Genomic DNA, 26,509 nt, shown 5'->3' with positions numbered 1-26,509 from the left:
AACCTATGTATTTTTAAATGGCTTTCTTCAGGGGCTATATAAAATACATAAAAATGATTATATGCTAAAAGATAATACTGTGTTATATAAAAATATAGAAGCAATATGTATTAATAACATTCTGTTATTTGCACATATTGAGTAATGAATGTATCACTGATAAAATTTAGTGACTAATGAGTAACACAGTATGTTTTAAACTTAAAGTAACAAGTCTAACTCTGCAGAAAAGAAGTGTCTGCAGAGGGCATAAGTTGGCTAAGTGCTAGATTGATTGAATGATTGATTATATCTAAATCTGGGAAGCACGTTGGGAAGCAAGGGGGGGAAAGGAAGCAATTGCAGTTACCGGAGAAGTGCTGTGTATTTAAAGATATCTGTTTTGTCTTTCATAGTAAAATTCCAGTGTTGTACAATATATCTGTCTTCACTTTGTGAAACAGCACACTACACTAGCAAATGTACATTTGCTGACTAACGTTAGCATGGGAGGTTGGAAGTGCAGCATTATCAAGGGGAGAATCAGTTAATATGGGACTCCCCCCCACCAACTGCTATCATGGCCTCTTCCGTTCATTTGTCTGGCATCCTTTAATTTGGGGGGGCTGAGGGCTAGCTGGAAGGAATTAGCCAAAGAGGAAGGCCTGAGGTAGCAGTGGAGAATTGTCCACAGAGAAAAGTGTTAGAAACCCCACAGAGCTAACATTAGCACTCAGAAATGAAGGACAAATGTATGGGCCAGTAGGTCCTGCAGAAGACCCATCTTTGCTGACACATTGGCTTTCTTTTAAAGTATTTCTGTGTTTTAAAAAAATTAAAGGCTGAAGCTCTGAAGAGAATACTGGGCCATATGCCATCTTACTTTCTCTAGAATACCTGCAGACCCTGATGCAGTGGAAAACTGATCTCAATTAAGAGATAGATGGGCAGACTTTGGGCCACTTCCAGCAATTCTGGAGGTGTGCATCTGCCGCTGTACTCAGGAGCTGAAGTTCTGATAGGGCTGATTCCAGAGCACTGTCTCTCCCAATTTCTCAACCATCCCTACCTCTCCCACATTTCGTCTGTATAGCCACCAACCTCTAGCCTTAATGCAACAGAATGGATCCTACAGAGCCATTTTTTTAAATGTTATTTCTTAAAGATAGTTCTTCCTTCACGTTATTGGAATTTCATTGGTGGCTGCGGCTCTACAGTCAGTGAAACTAAAAATAAAATGTATTATGCCTTTTCCCCTCTGCATTTTTCAGCTGGAATATACTTCAAGCTCAACATTCATTAATGAATGTCTTCTGATTTTTCATGCTCCAGAGCATCTACCCTTGAACTCATGGCAAACAATTAACATTTAATTAAGTATTCACAGCAGGGTATTAGTTCCCTTAAAATCCAGTGGTAGCATGTTTACACAAAATCCTTCTCTGCTTCATTCTATTTAATCATGGTTATCTTTATCTAGACTCCTAGGGTTGCAAATATTTCCACTAAGATTAACAGGATCTGGCTAAACAATATAATCTTGAGACTGATAAAGCAGACACTGTGGTATTTAATGACTTGGTTTTTCGGATAACTTATTTAGCCAAATTTGAGGACAATAGTGGTTCTTTGCAGCATGTTCATATGTCACTTTAATCATAATGAGATTTCAGATATGCTATCTTTACCTTTTTTTGCAATGATATGTTCAAAGCCTTGAGGTGCTCCCTGTTCTATATTGGGAAGTCACAGCTGGGCAACTCAAATCATTTTTAAGATATAGAGGACCGTCTTCTGCTTTGCTTCACAGCTGCACTGAACATAGGGCCAAGTAAAGTCCTCTGCTCCAAGTAGAAGTGGAGAGATTCCTCTCGTGTCCTAGTGCTCTGAGCTAGCCTTGACCCCAGCAGTACCCTTTGCTGTGAATGGCAGCAGCAACTTCTTTCCCAACCCTGTTATCTGAAAACCCTTTTAACTGGAGAAGCCAGGAACTACAGCTGAGACCTTCTGACCTGCATACAAAGTGTGTGCTAAGCCACAAAGAGATCAGTCCTCCCCTTGGGGCAGGAGTCAGAAATTTGGATGGGTCCAAAGCCCTATTTTCTTCCTCCACTGGGATGCACACAGAGTTCAGCGGAAGCCAAACAAAGGCTTAGAACAGTGGTCCCCAAACTGTGCTCTTTAAGGGATTTTGGACTTCAGCTCCCAGAATTTCAGACTATTGCCCAACATGGCTGAGGCTTCTGGGATCTGACGTCCTTGACGACCACTGGCTTAGAATGATAAACTCTAGAGTTGGAAGGGACCCCAAGGGCTATCCAGTCCAACTTCCTTCTGCTATGCAGGAAGACACCATCCAAGTCATCTCTGTGACAGATGAACATCCAGCCTCTGCTTAAAGCCCTCCGAAGGAGACTTCACCACACTCTGAGGGAGTGTCTTCCACTGTTGAAATCCAGGCCAGTTGCTCCTCTCTCTCATCAGTTCTGGAAAGGCTGGACTCAGCTCCAGGCAAGGAGAACAAGACGATGGGAGAAGGTGACACTAGCAGTTGTTGCCACAAGCTGCATCTGCACTGCAGAAATAATCCAGTTTGACACCACTTTAACTGTCATGGCTGATGGAATTCTAGGAATTGTAGTTTTGTGATACATTTAGCCTTTTCTGTCAGAGAGCTCTGGTGCCACAACAAAGTGCAGTTCCCAGAATTCTGTAGCACTTAGCCGTGGCAGTTAAAGTGGTGCCAAAGTGGATTATTTCTGTAGGATAGATGCAGCCCAAACTACCAAACAACCCCCACCCTCAAACTGGAAGGATGTAGAAGTCCACCTCTTGTTTTGAAAAAAAACAGAATTTGAGGTTTTAACTAGTGGATGAGGCCGCTATTTGAAAGGTGAATTACCACTCCTCGAAGTAAAAAAGTTCACCCTTTTTTGACCCACATAAGGCCATCTGGGGAAAAACAGAACAGTGCTGGGGCTATTTTGGGCTCCCAGTTTGCACTTCAGCCACCACATCTTAGATCAACAAATGTCAGACAGCAAAGAACTTCAACAGGACTTAGGATGGATGGTCTGATTTGTGGTGCAGTGTTTTTGTTCCAGGCCTGGAGGAGCTTATTGCTTGGTGTTTTAAATCAGCTCCAGCCTTCCGGGCTGCAGCCAGGACCAGGGCTGGCTCATCTATAAAGGCGAACTAGGCAGCTGCCTAGGGCAGCAAAATTTAGGGGCGGCTTGGCAGCTTATGTGTATATATATATATATATATATATATATATATATAGCATAAATCAAGGGGTGAAAATAATTATGAGGGGTGACAGGGGGTGCCAAAATATTTATTGCCTAGGGTGGCCAAATACCTAGAGCCAGTCCTGACCAAGACAGGATGGAGGCAGGGATTATAACACTAAATCGCTGCCAAATCGCCAGCCACCATCAGCCCTGGTCCAAGCCATGCTCCACCAGCACTTTTTAGAAGTCAGAAAGCTTTCTGGCTTCTAAAAAGTGCTAGCGTAGGATGGCTTGGACCTGGCTGGGATCCAGGCTGATAGCGGCCAGCAATTCGGTGGTGATTTAGTGTGCAATAATCCCAGCCTCCATCCTGCATCCCGGCTGCAGCCTGGGAGCCTGGAGCTGATTTCAAATGCCAAGTGATAAGCTCCTAAGAAGGGGTAGGGAAAGTGTACTTCCAAAGGGAGTGTGGGGGACCACTTTTCACAGAAAAATAATTTGAAATGTATTCAGGATAGGGTTCTTCAGAATCTCTGACTATTGCCTATGCTTCCTGGGGCTTATCTCAGAGTTAGGGAGAGAGAAAAGGTTGAGAGTTACAGCCCTAGAGGAATTGCCTTGTCTCACTTTCTTACATTATCTTCTTCCTCCTCTTCCTTATTACTGTCACTTCTATTAAATTCTGCAGGTATTTCTTGTACAAGACATTGCTCTCTGCCATGCTTGGCTTTTAAACTGAATTATTTTCCCCTCTGATTTATTTGTTTGGTGAGTGCTATTTCCTGCTTTTATATGCCTGCCCTGGTTTTGGACAACCCCCTCCTCCCGGAATCTTTCATTTGGTATAGGAAGGAACAATTTGGAACATGGAGAAGAGGAGCAGAAGCCAGTGAGTCTTGTCTTGTCTTTCAAAAGCCCTTCTTGGATTTTTCCTATTCTTGTAGGCCATTTTAGCAGAACAAATACAAGTCTTAAATCTGTTCCATTTTTTTTTTTACTACTTAACAGTGGAATCCATTATCTTTGGAGGGCTGTTAGACTAATCTTGAGCCTCTATTAATCTTGTTTAAGGCACTGTAGTGAAGGAAAGAAAGGTATTTTCCAAATAATCCTTCCCCCACTCCATGCTAAACATACAGCTGTTGCTTCAATCACGTCCAGACAAAGCTTTTGTCATGTAGTCACCTTGTCTCCTTCACATAATTTTAGGAGGGGGTCATATAACATCATCTTCCATTTGTAACCCACTCCTGTGTCTTCCCACAATTTCTTTTACTTTATTTCTTAGCACACAAAAATATATATTTCATAAGAGAAAGATAGAATGGCTGCATAAAGTCTTTTGAGTCATACAAGTAGAGTCCTATGGAAACACCAGTTCAAGGTGTCACACATGCCTCTCTTATGGGAAACTGCACTTCTCAGTGGACAAAGATAATTATTTTTTCATCTGGGAAAAAGCAACTTTCCTCCTGCTTCCTCCACATAGCATGCCTGTTGTAACCATTGACTGTGTTGGGTCTTCTTGGCTAGTTCCTGTAACTTTGAAGCACTGAACTGCACGATCATGCTACATGATCACTGACCTACATGATCATGCAATACAGTCGGCCTTTCTTAAACACCGATTTTTTAATACACGGATTCAAGCATCCACAGTTTGAAAATGTTTTTAAAAAGTATAAATTCCAAGTATCAAACCTTGATTTTCCCATTTTATATAAGGGACACTATTTTGCTATGCTATTGTATTTAATGGGACTTGAGCATCCATGGATTTTGTTATCCACGAGGGATCTTGGAACCAGACCCCAGCGGATAACAAGGGTCCACTGTATATGTGGGATGTGGATGTGAGTGGGTATGGATCTTTGTTTTTCTTTAATTTATTTTGTGTCTTTCTCCAATATTTTCAAGGATGAGGTGCTTCTTTTTTCTGCCCATGACCACAGTTCTTCCTCTTTTTAGTTAGAAGAAAGGCTTGTGTGTCATATCCACAGCATTTAGTCTTCAGCACAAATTTTCTTAGTGAAAGGTTGATGGTCTGGTCAGACCAGATCCCATTGGATCTGAAGAAAAAAAGATACAGTGATGCTGTTAACAGAATTCCTTGATACCAGCTGTGTGGGGGACCAATTTTCACAGCTGTTGTGGTCTAGAAAAATAAACATCCAACCAATCTCTGGCAAAGTTCATCATCCTTTATTAATTATTGGGATAAAGATAACTCTGCTGAACTGCTTAATTTAGAAATTCTGAATATCAAATAGTGCTAAGTAATGAAATTAGTTCATGAAATTTGTTCTGGTGCTGCATGTTTGTTTGTTATATATGTATGTCTATTGGAATAAACCATGAAGGGATGGATGGATGGTTGGATGGATAGATAGATAGATAGATAGATAGATAGATAGATAGATAGATAGTACTAGGATAGGAGATATTAAAAGAAAAAAGTAAAAAGATTTTTAAACTAAAAAAACACTTTGTAAGAGTGATTCAAAATTTCAAGCAAAATTTCTTCAAGAAGTGAAATTTGTATGTTTGTTAATTCACAAAACAAGGACTATGTTGCTTTTTTGTTAACTCAGTTATGTCTCTGCCAAATAAATGAAAACTAGCAATTATTGAATGTCTCTGTCTAACACATAAAAGGCTCTGCTTGTGTGATGTTTTAGGTGTTGTCATTTTTCAGAGTGAGATAGAGACTTTGCAGTTTAAAGTGTGAAGCTGGGGATTTCCTTATTCTGAAATGTAATTAAACAAAGAGCTATGGGATTTCTGGAATTAAGCAACTGATTAATGTTGTGAATTCTGCAGTTTTAACTATTTTAATATTTTTGATTCTTATAGCAAGGGAGACTGAAGTACCAGCTGAAACAGGAATGGTTTCCAGAAATCTCCCTGAGACCTCCTTGGATGTTCAAGAACTAGATGGGAAGGTGCCAGCTATGACATTGTTTAATAGGATTCATGCCAGGATGTGGTATAAATATTGCACATAAAATATGTATGCTGTTATCTTTACCCTTTTATGTATGAAGATAGTTCCCATGGAGCTGGTGAGTCCACTTTCTAGGACTAAATACATTTCTGTGTGTGCCTTTTAAACTGCACTTACACCAGGAAAGAAGTAGCTTTGGAGATACTTATCACACAATGCCTCTGACCTGTAGCTGGTCTGTCCCCAACTTGCCCCTTTTCATTGACGGGGAAAACCCATCAACAACAAATTTGCAATTTCAAAAATCCCCAGGGGCAAAATGTTGCTCCCAGGGCAATTGTGCTATTGCCAGTAATATCCACTTCCCCTTGAACCCCTCTGCTTTCCCCACGCACCCTAATTACCATTATTTCTTCTAGTTTATTGATTTATTTATTTATTTTAACTTCAATCATGGTGGCAGAGCTCCAGAATTGTGTGATAAAATGGGGGGGGGGGGAATAACCTAAAGGCATGCTGGATAGGCATAAGGCAAGATTAAGGGAGAGTCATCAGGAAGAGAATGCAATGGGGGCAGCAGCCCTGGCCGCGTGATTGAGAGGAGATGCAGTGCTTTTTCTACATGCGGTATGTTCCCATTTTATTTTTACTAGCATGGCTGCTACAAGAAAGGGGCGCCTGCAGTAAAGCCTTACTTCCCTAGAAAAAGCTCAGTGGGATTCACCGCTGGGTAAACACAGTTAGAATTACACTGAATAGCACCCAGTCAGGAAGACCAGTCCTGACAAAAGGTGGCTTTGAACCATTGCAAATGAACACAGTATCCTCTGGTGAGGTTGTTTATTTGTATTACCCTGACTTTCTCCTGTAGTAAGGAGAAACTGAAGTGTGGTAAAATTTGTGATAGAAAGAATGCATGGTGAAATACAGTGGACCCTTGTTATACACTGAGGTTTGGTTCCAAGTTCCCCCGTGGATAACAAAATACGTGGATGTTCAAGTTCCATTAAATATGACATAGCAAAATGGTGTCCCTTACAAAAAATGGAAAATCAAGGTTTGATATTTGAAATTTATACTTTTTTGGAACATTTTCAAACCATGGATGCTTGAATCTGTGTATAAAAAAGCCGTGTATAAGAAGGGCCAACTGTAGTTACCTGTATGAGCTCATTCCTTGAATGCACTTTGGCTGCTTTACTGGGAGAGGCAATGCCAGCCCCTCAGTTATGTCCAGCAGTAGCTGCTAGGAGGCAGCAAGCAATCTGTTGGAGGCAAGTTTTGTGCTCCTTTATCCTCTTAAGACTACCTACTCCCTTTAAGTGCAAAGGAGGAGGAGAAGAGGATGTCCCATGGCCAGTGTTAAAGAAAAACGTAATTGCCAGTCCAACCTATTTGTGTACATAGGAAAGAAGAGGGTCAGCAACCAAACATCTTAGGTTGTTCCTGGGGGTAGGGGACGTGGAGGGAGGGAAATAAGTAAGTACAGTTTTTACTAGAGTTCAGTTGTCCCTCACATACCCCCAAAAAACATCCCTACAATGTGCCAAGAAAGAAGCAAATTCATACTTTGCATATCTAACATCATGTTAAAGGGCTTCCTTGTATACTTTTGATGTATCTCTGCTTCTGTGCAAGTGGTTCCCTCTGAGCAATGCTTTTTTGTCTCGGCATGAGGGAGAGAGCACTTTTTGCCAGCTCCTGCTGCCAGAGATGCGGGTAGAGACACTCAAGCAGCATTCTGTAGTCAGCAAAGATGTAGACATGTTAATATCGTACCCTTCACTTTGGCACATCCCTTGTGACTGTTCATTACACCATGTGCTGTGGAAACTGCATTGCTTGCACAATGGTGATAGCTGGGACATTTTCAGTTGCAAGAGGGTTCTGGAAGCACCCTTACTCCTTACAGTGTAAGTGATGTGCCTGTTCCTCTCTAAGGTAAAGCTTAGGAAAAAGCAGTTTATGCATAAAGGCCTGCTGTGGATTGGGTGGCCCTAGACTCACAGGACCATCAAGATGCCTCCCTCCCCAATTCCTGCAGCTGTTTTGATACTGAATATTATATGTTTCTTTTCGATTAAAACAAAGTTAAGGCAAAGAAAGAAGAAGTGCTAAAGAATAAAGGCAGGTGAATTACCTTTAAAAAATTAAATATATGCAGAGATGGGTAGCCCACTGGAAACATTTGAAAAGGCTGCTGTCTGACAATTCACACCGTACATTTATTGCGGTTTGATACTACTTCATCTGTCTTGGCTATTTCTGTGGAATTCAAGGATTTGTAGTTTGGTGATGGGTTTAGGCTTCTATGCCAGAAAGTTCTAATCTAATGCTATAGTTCAAGAGAGTGATGGGAAATTCCCACCTCTGATTTAAGGTTTGCAACAAATGAGCCACACTTGTGAGAGGAAAACTGTATATGCCCCATTGTCATGTCTTTTTACCACACAAGGGGGGAACAAGGGGAAGATGTCCCTGGTATAGCTGTATTGTCCATCCTCACCCCATTCTCACAGTTCCTGAAGGTCTTGCTTTTCTTTTCAGGCAGGGCCTACATGTGTTTGCTTCATCCTTTTTAAGAAAAGTGTGCAGTTTCAGTAGTACAATACTGTATTCTTGAAGATGGATCTGTAATGTTACAGAAGAGAATGGAGAGTGATATGAGGTAGTGAGCAGAACATGAATAGGAATGTTGTTGGACAGCCACTGCTGTGATACTTCATCACTCCAGGAGTAGAATGAACTCCGTACTACTTGGAGCTTTTTGGATGCAGTAACAGAGCACTAGCAGTGTGACCTACTTAGTAACTAAGGCCCGTGACACACCAGCCAAAAGCGGTGTGCCAGCGCCGAAACTAGGGTTCCAGAGTGCATGGCAATCACACATTCTGGAACTCTAGTCTGTACAGGTGACCACATTATGGCAGCATCGTGTCCACATGGGTGCCGCCATGATGACACCAACGCCGTGCAGTGTCTGCATGTCGCTGTGTGTTGCGTACATCATGAGTGCACCAATGATGCAGCATGATGTATGCAACGTGCCACAAAAAGAACCTGGAAGAACCGGATTCTTTTTACTGTGGAGGGATGTTGTGTGGTTTGGCAGCTGCGGTGTCCTTCCGCAGTTAAACGGGCAACTCCAGCCTGCCATTTCGAGGCGGTCTGTACTGCCCCATAATAAATAAATAGGATACAACTACTCAAGCGTATGAAATAATTTTCAGGCATGGTGAAATAGATATATATGAGTTATTTACATCTCAAAAAGCAAAGAGCATGCCCATGGTTGTATTTATCATTCTAGGAAGCTATCCGAGCCTTTTCTACACTGAAGAGTGAAGGTTCTGGCTGATGTGCAGATAAAAGGCTGATATATTCAAACAGGATACGGTTAAACAGAAGTTTAGATGCAAAGACAAAAAGAAACATATATGAAAATAACATACATTATTGACATGGTCAAAGACAGGTACATAGTGCGTTCTACCAATACCTTATTGGCTAGAATCATAGAATCATAGAATCGTAGAGTTGGAAGAGACCACTAGGGCCATCCAGTCCAACCCCCTGCCATGCAGGAAATCCAAATCAAAGCATCCCTGACAGATGGCCATCCAGCCTCTGTTTAAAGACCTCCAAGGAAGGAGACTCTATCACCCTCCGAGGGACTGCATTCCACTGTCGAACAGCCCTTACTGTCAGGAAGTTCCTCCTAATGTTCAGGTGGAATCTCTAAAAGCCATTGATGATATAAATTATTTGCCTTATAAAAACTGACTTTAATTGAATCAACAAGCCCTGAAACCTTAAGCCAGTGCATGGAGAGTGTTCTACTCTCAGTGGGCCACATTGCCACAGAGAAATGTGGTCAGGAGTTGGAGTCTTGTAACTAGCTTTCTTTTTTAGGCATGGAAACCACACTTTCAGGTGGGGGATCTGAGGCAGGAAATTTGTATTGCCAGCTGGTACTTCACCCAACGCTACTCATAGAGAAGAGATAAGGGCCAAGAAGGGAAGGACTGTGTCTCCCTCTTACTCATCCTTCACGTAGAGAATACATTAATGTACGGGCTATGTAAAGGCCAGATTAACAGAAAATTTAGTATGAGCACCAGGAATTAAATGACAAGGCTACTTTGTGTTTTATAAGGGGGAAAGGGTTTTAAGGACACGGTGAATAAAGGTATACAACAAGGGATATAATTACTAAATTTATGTTATCTAAGAAATTAAAACTAGCATACAGTTTGTTTTCAAAATTTCCCTACGTCCTGCTTTCTCTCTATAAGGATATCATGGACATCAAAGTGCAGAAAAGTCCAAAACTAACAAAATTGTTTGTGCTATGACTAAGAAGTTTAACATTAGGGTACGCTTATTCTATTTTAATCTTTTAGTACAATTTTATTGTTTGTATGTACTGCACTGTGCAAATCTACAGCACTATATAAATAAAGCATAATAATAATAATAACAACAACAACACCAATACAACCAACACCAACCAGTATAGACACAGAATAAGAGTAGATTACCATGCAAAACTAAGCATTTGGAGAGAGAAGTATTCAGAACAATATGCAGACCTGCCTTGATTAATGTGATTTAATCTTTTGGCTGTGTAAAATAATTTACTACATAATCGTATTCCTTTCTTAAGATTAGGTTTGGGGAACATTTAAACTACAGTGGCCCCTCCCAATTCGTGGGGGATCTGTTCCAGACCCCTCCCTGCAAAAATGGCAAATCGCAAATATTCGAGTCCCACTGAAAATAATAGCATGCACAGGTGTGTGCCGCTATTTTGTCCCTCCTTGCTTGTCCCTCTTGCGAAGAGCAAGACTGCAAACTCCAAGTGTGTGAAAAGGGAGGGACAACTGTAGTTGGAATGATTAAATAATTAGAAACTAATTGTGGAAAGCAATTAGGTTTTTTAAAACTAGTGGCTGGGTTTCTTTTTCTGCCTAGAAATCCCTGAAAGGCCTTATGCTAAACTGCACACATTGAGAATTAGGCTTCAGATACCTAATTTTCAGTCAGCCAAGTATATGCAACACTGTTCCTATTCTTCTAGGACTGTTTCATTCTTTCCCATCAAGCACTCCAGAAAAAGAATTAAAAATAGCCAGATAGACTGCAGAGACAGTGAAGGTGCTAGAAAGAAAAGGGTAACTTAGGGCAGACTTTCTTCTTTCTTTTTTTTAAACAGATCACTTTGTATTCTCTCATTTAACCCTTTAGCAATAATCACTCAGTGCTGCTTTACTTTCATAAGAAGTTCATAATAAAATAATACCTTTTTCCTACTGCTCTTTTTACTGCAAACAAACATGCTTTATATAGCTGTATGTATAGGGAAAACAGAAGATGAAAAACAAGGGAAAATTCAAGGGGTAAACTCTAGCCTATAATGAAAAGTAATCATACTTAGGTATTTCAAGGGTCATGCTACTATGGAGGCTATTTTGTTTCAGGTTTACCTAAAACAATGAAGGATGATTGTGATCATAAAAAATCCACCCTCTATCCAGGAAAGTTTAGATTGAAAAGACTTCTGGGGCCTCTTCCAGATAAGTCTTTTGTGGTTCTCTTGGTTCCTGTTGTTCTTATTGTTGTCTTCAAGTCATATTTGACTGTCTTGTGGCAACCTAAAGGGGTTTTCTTGGCAAAATTTGTTAAATTGAGATTTGCCATTGCTTTCCTCAGAGGCTGAGTGAGTGTGATTTGCCCAAAGTCACCCAGTGGGTTTCCATGTCCAAATGGGAATTCAAACCTTGGTCCCCAGAGCTGTAGTCCAACTCTCAGATTACTGCACCATGTTGGCTATTCTTACCCTGCCTGGTCCCTTGAATTTTTGAGAGCTTTCTATTCTTAAATTGTCCCTGTTCTTAAAACAGGTTTTCATTGTTTAAGTCAGGTGTGGGAGTCATGCAGCCTTCCAGATGTTATTGAACCACAATGTCCAGCATAGCTCACGGTGAGGAATGCTGGAGTGGCAGTACAACATCTGGGGGGCTGCATGGTTGACAGCCCTGCTTTAAATTGAAGTTTTCATTAACTGTCAGTTCACAAATACTCCCTCTCCTATCTGCCATACTTTGGCTACAAAGTAGGTTGCCTACAGGCTAGGAGATAATTCAGCAGCACTGAATAAAGGTCTTGCTCCCTTTCCCCCAACTCCTTGGTTGTTTTCCTTTGTGCAGGAACCCAGGAGAAGAGGCAAGACTGAGAAAAGTGCTTCCATCTGCTAGCAGAGCTGATGGGCTTGGCTGGGAGGCCTAGTAGTGGGCTGAGGTTTCTTCATTGCTGCCTGAAAACATATCTACATTTTAGAAAAAAAGCTCTTCCATGTGGGACTTTTTGACAGCAGCAGACGTTTGTAAAACAAAGGTTGGGTGTGTCTACTGTACAATTTAAACACAAATTAAACAGCTTCGTACCTGTTTAATGGAAATGGAGCCCAACCAAGGGATGCACAAAACTAGAGTGTTGTGTGGGAGCCAACATTCAATTATCCATGAATGTTTTGTGCAGGAGCCAAAGGACTTTGTAGGCAAGGAGGCTACATATGCCTGCCACCACAGAACCTGAACTTCTAGAGGGCCCCAGGGGAAAGTGATGACAAACCAATGACTTTCAGACTCCTTGCGTCCTTGTTCTCTTCAGTTGTTCCACTTCACTTTATCTTATTTGCACATGTATTGCCTTGCATTCTTACAGCTACAGTGAAGTCTGTGTGGTGATACATTTGAGACATCTCTCTATCATCATTCTGCTAATTTTATTATTAGTATTTTAAAAACTGGCTCACATTTGTAATATAGATCCAGGATCAGAGTCAAGCTCTCTGGATCAGAAAAGATAAATTCCAGATCTTAATGTTCATATCATGGAGTTTCGCTTTTATTGTTGTTATGAGCCTTCAAGTAGATGTCAACTTAATAGGGAAGTTGAGGTTTTTTTTAATACCTTAATATGTTTTATTTTACAAGATCATAAAACTGTTTGGAAATATATGGGCAGTTGGTTTTGGACCACAACTCCTGGTACCCCCCCAGTCAACGTGGCCAATGGCTGTGTTAACTCCAGGATTCTGGGAGTAGTAGCCTTGGGCCTGGTTTCCATCTTAGCAACATAGAAAACTCCCTCATTCCAGGTTAACTATTAGTGCAGTCATATCTGACTGGCAGCAGCTGCCTGGCTTCTTGGGCAGAGAAGGGACTTCCCATCACCTGCATCAGATTCTTCCCCCAATAGAATTTTATTACAATTGTAAACAGAAGAAAAGAAAAAAAACAAAGCAAAACTTAATTGAAGTAGATAGAACATATAAAATATTCAAGTGATTAATGAGTGTATTTTCATTGCAACAGACAAGGCATGTGGACAAACAATTCACCAAGACAGTGCTTTGCAATTGCCAGGAACATTTTTCCCCTTCATAAAACAAGTTTTTCTGGTATTTCAAGTATTGAGGATCATGGGTTGTTGTTGTTGTTGTTTTGTTTTTGCAAGTAAATGTGATCAAAGGACACCCTGTAGCTTCACATTTATCTCTGTTACCGTTGTCTTCCTCTTCCACACTACACAGATAGAACAATATGATCCAACTTTGACCACCATGACTGAATGCTATGGAAGCCTGGACTTTGTGGTTTGGTCAGAGGTATCAGATAAGCTCTCTGGGAGATCATTTTAAAGGCCCTTCACTCAGATGCCAATCCCAAAACTTCATAGATTGGGAAAATAATTATTATAGCAGAATCATGGTGCTATGGCTGTGCAGTATGTCAGTTTCTCTGAAACTGTCATTGGCCAGATCCTATTTAACCAGGATCTGAGAGAAATATATTCTGATACCTCCCATTTTTGGCAATTTCTGTTCATGTCACTTTGTAAGACACTGTGAAAAAGAGAATTATTTTCACCTTTTAGTACTGACAGAAGCCAAAGGCCAACCACTGAATGGCACCTTTTGGTTGGATCAGTTTGACCAGAGTCAGCTGTTCCACACCTAAACCTTCTAATCCTTGAGCAAAAAATAAAATAAAAATCTGTATCTTTGTGCCCTACTTCCCATAACCTCTCCCAACTGACTGCGACAAATCCTTGTTTATATGGGAATGTTTAGCCAGTGGTAAATACCACCTAAACTGTTCCCCCTGACCCAGGAAGTGTTCAAAATATTGAACTTGGGACCATCAACATGGCATCACTATAAAGCCCCACAGTCCCTTTCCTGACTATCATGTTTCTTCATAAGATCCAACCAGTGAAGACTGACTAAAGACCTGATTTAGGAAAAGTCCACTCTTAGCAACCACTGTATTCCCCCCCCCCCCCTTTTCCACTTCAGGCTTACTTTTAGGAGCATTCTGCTCTGGAACAGTGAATTTGGAAGCTGTTGCCCCCAGATGCTTCTGTCATCACTATTCAATTATGTCTTTCCCTCCTTCATCTGTCACTACCTCATTTGCTCATTTTCCTTTCACTACAGCTTATTACCAGCGGCAGAAAGTGTTATGCAATAATGAGACAGCAGGAACAGAGAGAGGAGGAGACAGTCTAGCGGCTCTTGTACTTAGGATTGGGAGCTGACAGGTCCTAAGATTTAATCAGATGCAGCTCTCCCCTGGAGCCATGTCTTCTCCCCATGCAGTGCTTTTACTAGATCAGCTGGTTCTACAGAAAGTTCTAGACAGGATAGTTTCTCCCTAAACATGCACTTACTCCAACAAGGCAATTAAAATGGGAGCTGTGATGTGAGTTTCTTATAGATAAGCTGGGCTAAATTGGAATTAATGTTTCCTTAACCAAAGCGTCAGCCTAACTGAAATGCATAAGGTATAAAATGCACATGAGAGGAGGAGGAAAGTGAAAAGGGAACAGCCTTTTGTTTGGTAATGGAATGAAAGAGCATGTAGTGAAATTGAACACCCGACAGGATTAAAACAAAGTACTTGCTTGACCTGTGGAACTCTTTTCCACAATAAACAGCAAATGGTATGAATGAGCATATTCTCTAACAATAATGATGTGAACATCTTGCAGTTCGACAACTTTGTGTGAAGGCATGAGATGACTTATTCAATGGCTATCTACACTTTATGTCATGAGTGGGCAACTCACACTGCTTCAGGTGTTAGACTTCAGCTCCCAGCAGACCTAGCCAACAATGTGGGATGATGAAATCTGCAGTTCAATAACACCTAAATGTAATGTCTGACACAACAAGCTGCTGCTTTTTGTGTCAGACTCCACATCTAGGCACTGTTGGATACAAGATAGTGGGCTAGGTAGTCTTTGTCCACTACAACAATTTTGAAAGAGATTGAATGTTGCTTTAATCTGAGCCTATAAAGACTGACAGAGTTGCTTTTCTTTTTTAAAAGGAGGTCTCCCAGACTCAACAAATTGGGAACAGGAATGGTTTCCAAATTGAACAAAATACCACAGGTAAATTTTCACATATTTTATCTGCAAGTATTAATATTTGCTCTGTGGACAGAAGCTATGACTAATGGACCTTTCATGTTTTGTATACTAGGAATTGAGAGCATTTCTGTTGAATTCAGAAAAGGCAATCGGCAAAGCCAAGGTGGTCTCTCCAAAAACAGCAACCTGCTGCAAAATGAGGAGGAAACCAAGTCTTTCACCTTGCCACAGACACAGAGCCTAAAGCAGCAGAACATGGATAACTTTGTGCAAGGTATTTGGGTACAAGGTTTTTTAAGCTGTTTTGATACTAAGATTCTGTCTGGCCCAACTCTTTTTGTATGTGGATTTCCTCTCCTCAAAGCTGCTCCAGAAAGTAAATTGAATGGTGATTTGCTTGGGCCCTGAACACCATAAGAAAATCACCAGTACAGTGCTCCTGCGCAGGCACGCTATACACGGCTTTCAGTGTTTTTAATTGTCATATTTTATATTTTACTGTTGTTAACGGCCCGGATTGGTTTGCCAGAGGGCGGTATACAAATAAATATTATTATTATTATTATTATTATTATTATTACACAGAAAGCTGCACAACAGAACAGGTAATGGCGTTCGCACCCATGGCGCATATGCTGCACTGTGCTGTGCTGCATGCACGAGCCCCATTGTTTTCAATGGGGCTCAAGTATACATGGTATTTGCCTTACGCGGGGGGGGGGCGGAATGGATCCCCCATTTAAGGAAAGGGAGCGCAGTATTCATGTCCTGTTCCTTCTAAGCTAAACTTTCTCCTCTGTCCTGGGTGTGTTGTGTGCTGAAGGGCCCACCGAGTATTGGAACAACCACTGGTGCCATGCGCAATCCATGTTGCCTTAACAGCTTCCCCAATCATTGCCACTGGAAACACCATTTTGTGTAACTGTGTGGACTAGATGCACTACAATGGGCCACACTTCAGTCCCTGAAATAAGTACTACATAAAGATGTGGACTGCCTGTGGAACATTATTGTTGCTGTTAATTATCCTCATCATCCTCATCGTTATCTTTATCAATGTCCCAATTTCCCCCCCAAAACCAGGACTCAAGACATGGTGAGATTTATAATGCATCCTCAAATCTCCTGAAAATCCCATTCTGTTGCCTATTCTGCCTATTCCCCAAGTAGAAGGAAAACAGAAGGAAAATTGAGCATGGCTCCTGTGTTTCTCATGCTCCCACATCCTCCAAAATTTTCTCAAGCAGGATTCCAGGTTGACCTCCTCCTGCTATAATCTCCACCAGTAGCCTACACATCATCATTTTCTTCCAGACATTGGCTCTTCCTGGACTTCGTTACTACTGCACTATGTAATCTCCTGTGTGTTTATATACTGTGTGCTCTGCTTTGGTGCTGTTTGTTTGGTTTTATAGTTTGGTTAAAACTTCTTAAAACTGATTTTAGGTGCAAGGGGAACACATGAGAATATTAAAAAAAATAGGATGAGATGCCACCTGGTGAAAAAAAAAGGTCAAGTGGAAAAAAATAGTAAAACAACAACAACAACATAGAATATTTTTGCCAGCATTCCAAGGTGTAGTGACTAACAAAAATGTGTTCTGATGGCCTGGAATGCCAGCTTCTCTGTTGCTGTTGTTGCCCTAACCATCGGAAAGTGAGAGGACATTTATTTCTTATTGAGCAGCTGCACAGAAGAGTGCTTGCACTTTTTGCTATCCAACCTGGATTCCTCAAATCATGGTGCCTTACAGATGTGGTTAGACCAAGTGAAACTTATTGTATCACTTTCACTGTACTAGAAAAGTCAATTTACACTTGTTAGAATTTTGATTTGGATTATGCCCCAGATTGGACCTGAACCCTCTTGTCAGTTCCCAGTCAAGTTGGCCCATTTAATCAATTGCTGGATGGTGAGAGTCTGTCTATGTGTAATTACTATTACTTCAACAGGTCTACTGGTTTTGGAACTACTTATACAGTATATACTTTTGAAACAACTTATATATACTTGGCTATAAGTTGATCACATGTATAAGTTGGGGGCAGGTTTTACATGCTTAGAGGCATGTAACGAAGTATCTAAAGGATGAAGCAAAGGAAAACAACGTTCAAAGAACTTACAAAGTTCCAATAGACATAACTGTTTATACTCATTTAGTGGCCTCAGAAGGATGCAAGATTGAGTTGCGTCTGAGCCCCTGGCTTGTACTGAACTCACAATCTTGTGGTTTGTGAGTGAGTGGCTGCAGTACAGGCATTTAACCAATGTGCCACCAGAACTCGTAGTAAACATTTGAAATCCTTCATTCCTGCATGCTAGAATGAAATAAATGAAGGTTTACATCCCTACTGTATATATGTGCCCCTTTCATATTGAGCTGAGTATCCATAATCAGATTTCATCAAGAGTCCTTTATACAGGTTCACTAACAAGCAAGAGTGAATGTAGTGTTTAAATCGCTTTATGCCAATGGGGAGAAAGATGTTATTCTGCTCTTGTAATGATTCTTCCCCTTTGCCTTCATAGTGCTTGTATAAGGTCTGCAGAGACTAGTGCTATAATGCTTGAATCGTTTCCTCTCTCCCCACCACCTAGTTTTCAGATCTTGGTAGTAATGTGGTATAATTTTGTTCTTTTTTGCTTATGACCTTTCCAGAGCAGTGTCCTCTAGTTGTCTCTCATATTCTTTCTCAGAGGCCTTACATTTGACAAAAATAGGATGAAATTTCAGGTTGAGAGCCAGTGGGTTTTTCTAGGACTACCTGGATCCACACCCCTCCTTTCTCCATTTGTAGCAAAGGTCCTCTGTAGGCTGATGGATAAGTTAACAAATTTGACATAGGTGCAGACTGTTTGGATGACAAAACTGACATGTTCACAAACCCATGGAACAGGTGCATACGCCTTATTGGTAGACGCACGAAGTAGCCGAACTTTCCCAGCCCATGTTCATATGATGTAACATGTGCATGTATGAAATGGCTCTTGATTGACTTCTAAAAAAATTCTATCAATTATACAATTTATTTTCAGGTTTAAACTGAAATCTTAGCGTACCTACTCCAAAATCCTTCCCTAATTAAACAGAGGGGAGTTTGTTTGTTTTCTGCTTTCACAAAAAGATATTCCAGTTAGCTTCAAGGAAGATAACTCAGTTAAGGGCATGAGCATGTACCCCTAGGAAATTACTTTGATCATAATTTAGTTGCTGAAAGTTTAAACAGCCTGAGCAAAGGGAAATCAATCACAATACAGCCCTTGATGATTTCCACTTTGAGGATGGGAAATGCCTGGGACAGAATTATCAGAAAACTGGTCGGTAGAAGCAAGAAGGAGAAAACAAAGGCACAGTGCAGCTTCTGCAGAAGAACTCAGTGTATATGTATCCATATCTGCAATATCTAGAGAGTTCAGTCCAGGGCCATTAAAGGTCTCCCATTTTTGCAAGAGCAACAGTGCCGCTCAGCTTTTTAAGTTGCTTCATGAAAATTTTATCCAAGAAGGAAGAGAAAACCTATGAAGTGTTTCTTTCCCCACTACAGAGCCATAAAGAGTAACTGTGTCACTCCAGTGTTCTCAAAGAATGACAGTTCCAGGAGTCTTGTAGGGGAGACATGACTGGCAGCTTTACTGCTGTCAGGCTGCAGTCCTGTAAACAATTACTGGGGAGTAAATGTAATTGAATCAAATGGGACTTACTTCTTCACTAGGGTTACCAAATCGAAAACTGAAAAGGGCTCCTGTACATCTTTGATGGTTGTGTAGAGCATGGCGTTTCAACAAATGCTGCTTGTCATGCAACTAGACCATGAGCAACACCTATTGAAATTTCTTCTATACGTTTAATGGTTGTTTAGAAGAGGAAATTTAATCAGGTATTGTTACCTGGTTGTGTGATAATGAAAACCTGCTGAAAATCATCTTTCTGTATAAGAATAAGAGCCAGCATAGCATACTAATTTGAGTGTTGAGACCAGGGTTTGATTCCCATGGAAAGAGAACTTAAGTGCTACAATGTCATGTAGTAAATCATGGAGAAATTTGCTACTGTCCAGCTCTGTTTCTGTTTTGTTTTCTTGTATGATAAGGCTCTGAGTTAATAGACATCAGATTTATTTTATTTTATTTTGGAAATGTTAAAGAAATCTTGAGAAATGATGTGCTAAGTGCATTGAACTTCAGTGTGAATATGTCAAATAGTTTATAAATTCATCTTGTTCAGGGTGAGAATTTTTTTAGCACCCCCTCATATTTATGTTATGTACAGAGAGGTTAGAAATAGTGAAAATCTGGAAAATGCTAGTATATAATTTATCAATACAGAACTGGATAAACAGGATATAGCCACAGCTTTGTCAGACGAATTAGCATATGAAGTTAGATTAGCAAGAGGAGATATAGAAGAAGACTTATTTCACAATATATGGAAGCCATCTGTAGATTTTATGTGTCAGAGAAATACTGGATTTAAACCTCCTAATGAACACATGAAATTTTTAATTAATAGCCAGCAAACATAAAGAGCATTAATAGTAATGTATATTGGTATAAAAGGAAAATGGTAATGGTAAGAGGATTTACAGGAAAGAAATTTCCTTCTGTATTACAATTTGGGCAGGGGGATGAAGGGTAATTTAGAAGGAATAATTGATTTTAAATGTAAATATACTGATAAATTGTATATTTTGTCAAAATTAATAAAATGGGGAGGGAATTGAGGGAAACCCTGTTCTAAATTATCTTTATCTAAACTTCCAACTTTATTAGGTTAAGGCCTTTATATGTGCATCAGACTATAGCCAAGCAATGAGAATTTTCTTCTCTTGGCAGTGTTAACGGAATGGTGTAGTGCATTAGCAGGCGAGTTTTATTCTCGTAATCTGTGAGTCTCTGGCATTTGTTAGCTAAACTGCTTAACTCCCCCAGCTACCCATTGCTCACACCAGGGAAGTTCCTAAAGCACACCTTTTCGCACAGCATGGGTTTTATCTTCCAGTTGATTTCTACTTCTGAACTCCACACACATAGAAATTCTTGTGAGTAAGCCTGTAACAAGTAGGCAGTTTCAGTTCTGAAAACTCCCTCCAGAGTTGTATCCAAAGAGCTCATTTTATGTTAGTATTTCCCCCCGTTTCCTTTGCTTCTTCCTACAACAGCTCACCAAAAGGATCATGAGGGAAATCCTAAAGATCTTAACAGTGTAAATTGACTTTTCTAGTGCCATGGATGTTCAGGCAAGGGCTGGCTTTGCTAGAGGCTTATACTGTGTGTGTGTGTGTGTGTGTGTGTGTGTGTGTGTGTATACTGTATATATATATAAAACACCTCACAGCAGTCCCATAGCAGGATATTGTGATGTTTTCAAAGGCTGGGAATGACCTTGGCCTGTTCCATTTTGGCCTGAAGGCAATATATACAGTTGAGTGGGCAGCTAGGGAAGTGTTGACTCTGGACTGAATGACCTTGCTGGGATGGGAGGAAGGGTTTAGACACTACTGTACATCATTGCTTCCGTTGTGAAACAAGTCCCCTGTCCCACTGCCATTCTACATTTTCCAGTTGCTTTCCTATTTCTCATATGTTAGACTGGGGGGGGGGGAACCATAACTCACTCAAAAGACCAGTTTGACAACACCTCTTTTAAAAACAAAAATATACTCTGAGAATTTGCATTTTCAATGGAAGTGGCCAGAAGTTCAATTCTGAATTTGCAAAAAAAATCCATTTCAGGGGCAGCAAGAGACAAGCCTGTGATTCATTTTAATTGCAGCTCCTGGAGACTTAAAAACTTTCTAGTCTGATGATAATGGTGGTGGTGGTGGTGGTCAATGATCAGGAAGCTGGAGAGGGCCATCTGGAAGAATCCCTCATGCAGGTAGGGCTGCCAGATTGAAAATTGGAGAGAGTTCCTGTACTTTTAATTGTAGTGTGGAAGAAGGAATTTCAGCTGGTGGTGTTACCTGGTTGTCTGACAATGAACACCTGCTGAAAATCCCTCTCCTACACAACTGTTAAAGGTACTGGAGCCCTCTCCAGTTTTCAGTCTGGTAACCTTGGGCCACAGGATTCTCATCCCTGGTCTGGAAAGGAGTGCCTCAGCAGGAAGCTATGGACAAAATATTTTCTCTGACATTAAGCACCTTAGAGACCTAAATCACCATTGGAAGCTATTTCTTCAAGAGTCTCTGGGCAAAACCTCTTTGGGTGTAGATAGGCAGGAATTCTAGAAGGCAACAAGGATGATTCCAAAGTGCCCTCTTCCTCACCATATTCAGTCTAAATATACTGGGCCCAGTACAAAATGAATCTATTGGAGGAACTAGGATCCATTTAAATGTCAGGGGTGGGTTCCTCATGTGCACTGAGCTCCCAAAAGGAGGGCCAGAAAATAAAAGTATTAATTGGTATCACCAACAGACACATGGCTCAGCCATATTCCTGGATCCGAAGCAATTTTGCAAGTTTTTCAAAATGCTTGCAATAAGCTTGTTTTTGACCTTTTCACATGGTGAAGAATGACAGTATGAGTGAATAAACACATATATTGCTCAGACATTTTATTTATTTACATTGCGGTCTGTCCTTGTGGACTACTGAAGAGGAACAACTACAACTTCCAGATTATACAACTATAATCAGATTTCCCCCATCTCTTCTTGATTTTAGCAACAATGTGAAGCTGTATTTTTAAAACCAGCCTTTTAAGATTTTCTGATTCTTACTGTAGTTAATTTAACACCTTATGTTTATATTTAGTGTTCTTTGCTAGCCACCTTGAGTGCTATGTTTTTTTGTAGAGTTAAGCAATTCTGTAACTGGGTTTCTTAGCACCGCTGCTACTTAATTAAGTGCATGCAAATTTACGTTAAGCAAAAGATTATACAGCACTCAGCCAACAATGTTATTGTTGTGAATAATATGGATTTATTGCAGTGGATAACAACCTTTTCTATGCCCTACACCCCTAGGAAACATTTGGTTAATGTTCACACCCTCTACAAAACTAGTATCACATTTGAAGATGAAGAAGTCTAATTTTTAATTTTTAAACCGCAAGTTGAACTACTAAATTGAGAAATTAGATTCTAATTGATTCGGAAAAAATCTTAAACTATTGTAAATTAGGCAATTCTCCCCTTTTTGAGTAAATAAACAATGAGACTACTATCTATGCAACACAATCACATATTACCACTTCTCAAGGCAGACTGGGAGCTGACTGAGTGATGACTCATGACTCATCACTCAAGGACGCAAACCTCTCTGTTGCATCCCCTGAAATTTGGGCATCCCATGTTGGGAACCCCTGGTTTATTGTATATGTGTTCACTGATACAGTAGTATGTTTTTTCCACCCAGAAAGTTTACATCAGGAATAAGGGAACATGTAGTCTTCCAGATATTGTCAACCTAGACCTATCATCATCACATACCACAGGAGTGGCAGCTAGGGCTGATGAGCATTGCAGTTTGACAACATCTGAAGGGCTGTATATACCCACTGCCTAGTTGGAACCCAATTTGAAGCTAAGACTGGACTGGAGCTCCAGTTGGCTTGCAGAGTTTCTGATATAAAGCAAAGTGTATTAAAATGTTTCAAATTCATTATTGCTTTATTGCAGAGAGCCAGCATGGTGTAGTGGATTGAGCGTTAGACTACAACTCCTGAAACCAGGGTCTGAATGGCCGACCATGGAAACTCACTAGGTGATTTTAGGCAAGTCACACACTCTCAGCCTCAGAGGACGGCAAAAGCAAGCCCCCTTGGGACAAATCTTACCAAGAAAATCCTGTGATAAGATGGCCTTCAGTGTCGCCATAAATTGGAAACAACTTAAAGCACACAACAATTGTTACTGCAGTATTTGTCATTTGTTACCTCTTTGACATGTTAGGGTATCCTTCCCAAGACAAGCCTCTTACGTCATTGTTGTTTTAAACAGATGCAAGCTATATAAAACCTGCCTTATGTTTCTTCTGTCATTTCTAAAACTTTCCATGCCTCATTTTCAAGACAGGGTCCTGAATCCTATTGTTAATCTCTACTATAATAGACTCGCTGAATCTGTGAGGAATTTCCCATGTATTGACTTACCACGAAACAATGACTCAAAAGGTCTACTCTAGTTGAGACTAACCAACTGTATTCAAGCCAGGGAAGTTATAAGAATTGGCTTACCATTGTTAAAAGAGCAGAGACAGGATAGATGGAAGCAAAGGCATTTGGAATCTAATGGACAAAACTCCCATGGGACTCTTTCTCAAAACAGTGTGGTTGTTAAGTTATATTTGGGTGCAAATTGATTCTTGGACTGATGTCACCAAAAACTCTCCAAAGTGTAGCTAGCAGTGATTTAGTACTTAGTGGGTGGTCAGAATGGGTAACCGCCATGCTGAGAAGGTGCAAGGAAAGGTGTGAAGGAAAGCCAAGTGTCAGGATGTTATAAAGAAGCCAATTTCCTTGCTTTGATACATGACAGTCTCATCTCCAGCATTCCTAAGAATACCAGAAGTAGAGTAGTATTTGTTATATGTGGAGTGTGTATCACATATGTGATGAATATTCTCCCTCTATAGGATTCTGAATTACTGTGAATTATATAGTTCTTTGTTTTGAATATTGAGAGTGCTGAGGTCTGTTCTGTTCTAGTGATGGCTCTTAGATTAGTAAAAAAAGAGAGTAGTTAATTTCCCCCACAACTCCTTCACTATTTCAGCATTTTGATGTCCCAGTGAGATTGCTACTTCCATGTGCCCGCTTTCCATGCTGTGCCAATAATGTAGGAAATAGGGGGGACCTTGTGGAAATTATGTGGGACATTGTGTCTGTCCTCATGTACCAAATGCTAGCATGAAACATCACAATATCATATGCTCCTCCTATGTGATTTCTTCCTTTTCTAGATGGTGTGAGAAGCAGCCACATGGAAGTGTAAACCACATAGCTGAGGGTAGCATGGAATGATCCTTCCATGTTTGCCTCAAATGAGCAAATGTGCATTTAGGTGTCTCATTGTTGCACTACCAGTAAAATCCAAGAAAAGAGTGTGGGAAAGCTACTTTTGAATGCAGCTCCCAGAATCCGTCAACCAGTACCATCACTGGTCACTGCTAAAAGTAGCTTTTATGCAATTACAAGATCATCACATCTCCTAGTTTGGGTGCTACACTCATCAGCAACTAATCTTTAGGGGATGCCTTAGATATCAGTCATATAAGGAGAGAGACATCCCAGAGGTGCCAGTAGCATTCAGGAAAGGAAGAGGCACTAGGGACCACATTGCAAATGTACAATGGTTAAGAAAACCAGCCTCTGCTTTATAGACTATAGCAAAGTCTTTGACTGCATAGATCACAGAAAGCTATGGAACGCTCTTAAAGACATGAGAGTGCCACTACATTTGATAGTCATGATGAGAAATCTCTACTTAGGACATGAGGCTACTGTTAGAACAGAATATGGAGAAACAAAATGTTTCCCAATTGGCAAAGGGACCAGGCAAGGATGCATTTTATCACCCTACTTGTTCAACTTGTATGCAGAAAATATCATACAAAGAGCAAGTTTGGACACACAAGGAGGAGTGAAGATAGGAGAAAGGAATATCAACAGTCTAAAATATGTGGATTATATCATATTACTAGCAGAAAACTTCACAGGCTTGGAACAATGAGTAAGGGAGGTCAAAGAAAAAGATGCAAAGGCAGGCTTACTGCTGAACATTAAGAAAACAAAAATAATGATCACAGAGGATCTGCATAAATTCAAGCTAGCTAATGAGGAAGACAGAAGAGGTGAAGATTTCCTGTAACTTGGCTCAAACATTGATCAGAAAAGCGATTGCAGTCAAGAAATAAGCAGAAGACTAAGAATGGGAAGGGCAACCATGAAAGAGCTAGACAAGATCATAAAGTTTAAAGATATACAACAGAGCACTAAAATCAGAATCATACCAGCCCTTGTTTTCCTCATCATCATGTATGGATAACATTCAGGGGGTAGCTGTGATGGATTTTTGTTTGTTTGTATGGACGTGGGAGCTGTGCAGTGATGAAAGAAAATAAATTCATTCAAGATGTGGTCCTGGAGAAGAGTTCTGAGGATACTATGGACAGCCAAAAAAACAAACAAATGGGTCTTTGAACAGATCAAGCTTGGGTTCTCCCTGGAAGCCAAGATGATGAAACTGAAGCTGTCATCTTTTGGCCACATCATAAGAAGGCATGACTTCTTGGAAAAGACAATAATGCTAGGAAATGTGGAAAGTAGTAGAAAGAGAGGAAGGCCACATGCCAGAAAGATAGACTCAATCTGGTAGGTCACAGACATGAATTTACAGACCCTAAACAGGGCAGTGGAGGACAGAAAGTCATGGAGATGTCTAATCCACCATGAGTCAAGAGCAACTTGAGGGCAGTTAACATCAACACGAGCCTCATTTGAACAAATGTGCTTTACTTCTAATTAGACATGTGTAGGGTTACATTGTCAGTGGTTACAATCCAGCACAGAGTTGGGAAACCCATGTGTTAGATTGCAGTTGGCATCTGCTTCAAAGGGTATTAATATTTTTCTACATTAGATACTTGGCAAAAGAGAGAGAAAGACTCTGGTAAAAAATTCAATGCCTAGAAATCTATTTCTTGGCTTTTTAAGTTGCACTTTTATTCCTTTTAGTGGCATACAGGGACTTTGTATCAGTTGGGTTTTCACAGTTGTTGGAACAAGAGTGCCCTCTATTGACAGTAAGGAATTGGTGATGTTCAAACTGAAAAAGTTCATAATTTCAAGTTTTGGTTTGATTTGGAATGTGGAAATAAGATTACAGAATGTTAAAAATAAATGCACAGAAAAGAAACTCTAAAAACAGAAGATGACTGTACGACTGTATGTTGCCTGTCTGTATT

The 26,509-nt window shown here is 40.4% G+C and overlaps 1 protein-coding gene across 8 annotated transcripts in view; it reads left to right on the top strand.

The window, feature by feature from the left end:
• KIAA2012 (KIAA2012 ortholog) overlaps window positions 1-26,509 on the top strand; it is an 87,812-nt gene that overhangs the window by 43,563 nt on the left and 17,740 nt on the right. For all 8 annotated transcript variants that reach the window (XM_042446099.1, XM_042446097.1, XM_042446100.1 and 5 more), the window contains 3 exons: window positions 6,066-6,154; window positions 15,555-15,618; window positions 15,710-15,871. In XM_042446099.1, coding sequence (XP_042302033.1) covers window positions 6,066-6,154; window positions 15,555-15,618; window positions 15,710-15,871 — 315 coding nt within the window. The remainder of the gene's footprint in view (window positions 1-6,065; window positions 6,155-15,554; window positions 15,619-15,709; window positions 15,872-26,509) is intronic.

Source organism: Sceloporus undulatus, chromosome 1 (genome assembly GCF_019175285.1).
Source record: "Sceloporus undulatus isolate JIND9_A2432 ecotype Alabama chromosome 1, SceUnd_v1.1, whole genome shotgun sequence".
Lineage (NCBI taxonomy): Eukaryota > Metazoa > Chordata > Lepidosauria > Squamata > Phrynosomatidae > Sceloporus > Sceloporus undulatus.
This window is presented reverse-complemented; position numbering and strand designations above follow the sequence as displayed.